Source organism: Euphorbia lathyris, chromosome 7 (genome assembly GCF_963576675.1).
Source record: "Euphorbia lathyris chromosome 7, ddEupLath1.1, whole genome shotgun sequence".
In the NCBI taxonomy this organism is placed as follows: domain Eukaryota; kingdom Viridiplantae; phylum Streptophyta; class Magnoliopsida; order Malpighiales; family Euphorbiaceae; genus Euphorbia; species Euphorbia lathyris.
Window position 1 is genome coordinate 68,408,218 of NC_088916.1, and position 2,568 is coordinate 68,410,785.

Here is a 2,568-nt window from a genome sequence, read left to right on the forward strand (position 1 = left end):
GGAAATATTAAATCGTTGTTCTAAAACATGTATCATATGTTCTAAAAAATATATCATATGTTCTAAACAATATAAGAGATTAGTTGTTCTATTTTTCTGGACAGTTTCTGCTATCATGGTTAGCAAGCTGTTTACAGACTCTGCATAACCTCTTTTTTTTCTGGTTTTCCTCAACAGCTTTCTCTCTTTCACTCTTCAATCTTTTATCACCGTTTCCTTTTGGAATATGTACACCTGTACCTTTGTTCTTTGATATTTTTGGTTCTTTGACATTAATTTCAGTTGGTACACTAGTTCCAATCAACATTTCAATGTCTTGATTTTTTTGTAAGAGTTCTGTTTTTCTCAGTGTCTTTTTGAGTGATGTTAGCTTCTAAATCCATTCTGATTCCTTGAAACTTCTTCACAAGATCCTTTATATTTTCCTCATTACCTTGAGCTAAATAGACACAAACATTAATCTCTGACCATAGTTGATTCAGCAATGTTTTCTTATCAATTGTAGCAGCACATTCTTCCATAAGATTTCTGTGCAGATTAATGTTTTTTTGACTTGTTGCTAATGTAGTCCATCTGTTAAGAACATACCTGTTAGGAATTGATTCAAGCATTTTTGCCTTCCAAACCCACACCATGTGTCTACATGGTAAGCCTTGTCTTTCAAACTTCTTGCACGAACATTTTGTTTCATCTTCAATGTTGCTGTACATAACCTAAAAGTTTTTTGATGTCCTTTGCTCTTTGATAGTGTAAATTTCGAAAGGAGGTTGTTTATAGAATCCGTCTATTCCACAAAAGAAAGAACCATTATAAACCTCTTCTTGAAACTCATAAAAGACCGTAGTTGTATAAACATCAGCTCCATGTCTTTCAATACCCATTGGTGTTTTGCATACATGTCTTTTATGTTTGGCATCATTGTCATTGTGAGCTTGGTTATGCCTTTGTGCATCCATTGCACTATCAAATCTCAAATAAAATTCTAAAAGACTTAAATGAGAATTTGTAAAAGCAGCGAAAAAGTTGTTCTCGCTCTCTGACCTTGATGTAGTTCTCATAATTCCTCCTAGGAATAAGTCCCTGAAGTACGCTGGAATCCACATTTTTCTGATTTCAAATATTTGACCTAGCCATTCATGTTTTTCCAAATTAAACTCTGCAATGACTACTTTCCATTTTTCATCAAATTCTTCAAGTTCAATCTCAACACTCCAGAAAATTGGTTGAATCCTTTTTAAGAAATTGGTTTCTTGCATAATTGCACGACCTATTAAAAAAACCAGTAAGTATCTTCATTATATACAAAAAAATTTAACATGCCAATAATATATTGGAACATATAATTTAATACGTGATCAAAACATATAGTAGAACAATCAAGGAGTAAAATTTTTAATTGTAAACAATGTTTTGGAAGGCTTACCTATTTTATCATTCATCTTTTTCATAATGTGCCACATGCAGAATCTATGTTCTGTTTTTTGGAAAACATTTTTTATTGCAATCTTCATTGCTGGATCTTGATCTATTATTAAGCATGTAGGTTCATTGCTTCCCATTGCGTTAAGAAACGTTTTGAAAACCCACTCAAATGATGCAATATCTTCTTTAGCAATGAAACAAGCAGCGAACGTAACACATTTTTTGTGGTGGTCTACTCCAGTAAAGGGGCCAAAGATCATGTTATATCTGTGGAAATAATATACAAATATTTGTAAATAAGAAAACTTTTTAAGAATATAAGAATAAGATTTTAGAACATGCCAATAAGATTTTAGAACATGCCAATTAATATTTAGAACATTGCAATAAGAAATTGGTACATGTAATATTATACCTGTTTGTTTGGTATGTTGTGTCAAAAGATACCATATCACCAAATAGAGCATAATTCTTTCTACAAATGGGGTCTGCCCATAAAGCTCTGCAGAGATGATCGTCTTCATCCATATCAAAGTCGGAAAAAAAGCAGACCATAGAAGTATTTTCTTGCTGAAAATGTCAATAAACATTTGGGCATCTGACTCATAAATGTAAGCCTTTAAATCTCTGTGGAAGTTTTTGAAATCTTGCTTAGATGCTCCTACATTGTTGTATCCTCCAACATTTTCTTTTATTTGCCTGTATGTTCTTACGGGTCCGACATTCATCTACACAAAACACATGAACAGATTTTATAAAGAAAGTAAATACAATTTGAAAACATTGTAGATGTTGTTAGGAAAGTAAATTTAGAATATGACTCACCTTAGAATTATCAACAATCAACTTCTTGTGTAGTATTGTCAGTTTTCTTCCCTGTTTTTGAAATTTCATACAGCGTGGACTGTAAAGTGGGTGTGTATGTTCCTCTTTTAAACGATAGACAATATATTTTCCATCATTGCAGTACTTTAAAACAATTTGTGCTTGGCATCCAACACGTGTGATTAATCTTCTTCTCGGTTTATGTCCTTCAGTATCTTCAACATTTTTTTTCTGCTTATGGCCTGCTTTATTGCACAAACAGTATTGAAAAATCACAACATTTGTGTTCTTTCTTTTTTTCACTGTAGATTTTCTAATATT

At 32.1% G+C, this 2,568-nt stretch overlaps 1 protein-coding gene across 1 annotated transcript; it reads right to left on the reverse strand.

Annotated features, from left to right (window-relative positions):
- Nucleotides 1-1,489: 1,489 nt before the first annotated feature.
- On the reverse strand, nt 1,490-2,332 carry LOC136235273 (uncharacterized). The gene is made up of 3 exons (XM_066024870.1): nt 2,248-2,332; nt 1,838-2,150; nt 1,490-1,689 (listed from the first exon to the last, which is right to left on the reverse strand). The coding sequence occupies exons 1-3, from the start codon at nt 2,314-2,316 to the stop codon at nt 1,679-1,681; spliced, it is 393 nt and encodes a 130-aa protein (XP_065880942.1). The 5' UTR covers nt 2,317-2,332; the 3' UTR covers nt 1,490-1,678.
- Between the last annotated feature and the right edge of the window lie 236 nt (nt 2,333-2,568).

What these genes read in the sequence shown, in the direction of transcription:
- LOC136235273 (XM_066024870.1), bottom strand. Translation starts at nt 2,316, where the DNA reads ATGAAATTTCAAAAACAGGGAAGAAAACTGACAATACTACACAAGAAG. An exon ending in TGATTGTTGATAATTCTAAG is followed by an intron (nt 2,151 to 2,247) that starts GTGAGTCATATT and finishes TGTTTTGTGTAG; the next exon opens with ATGAATGTCGGACCCGTAAG.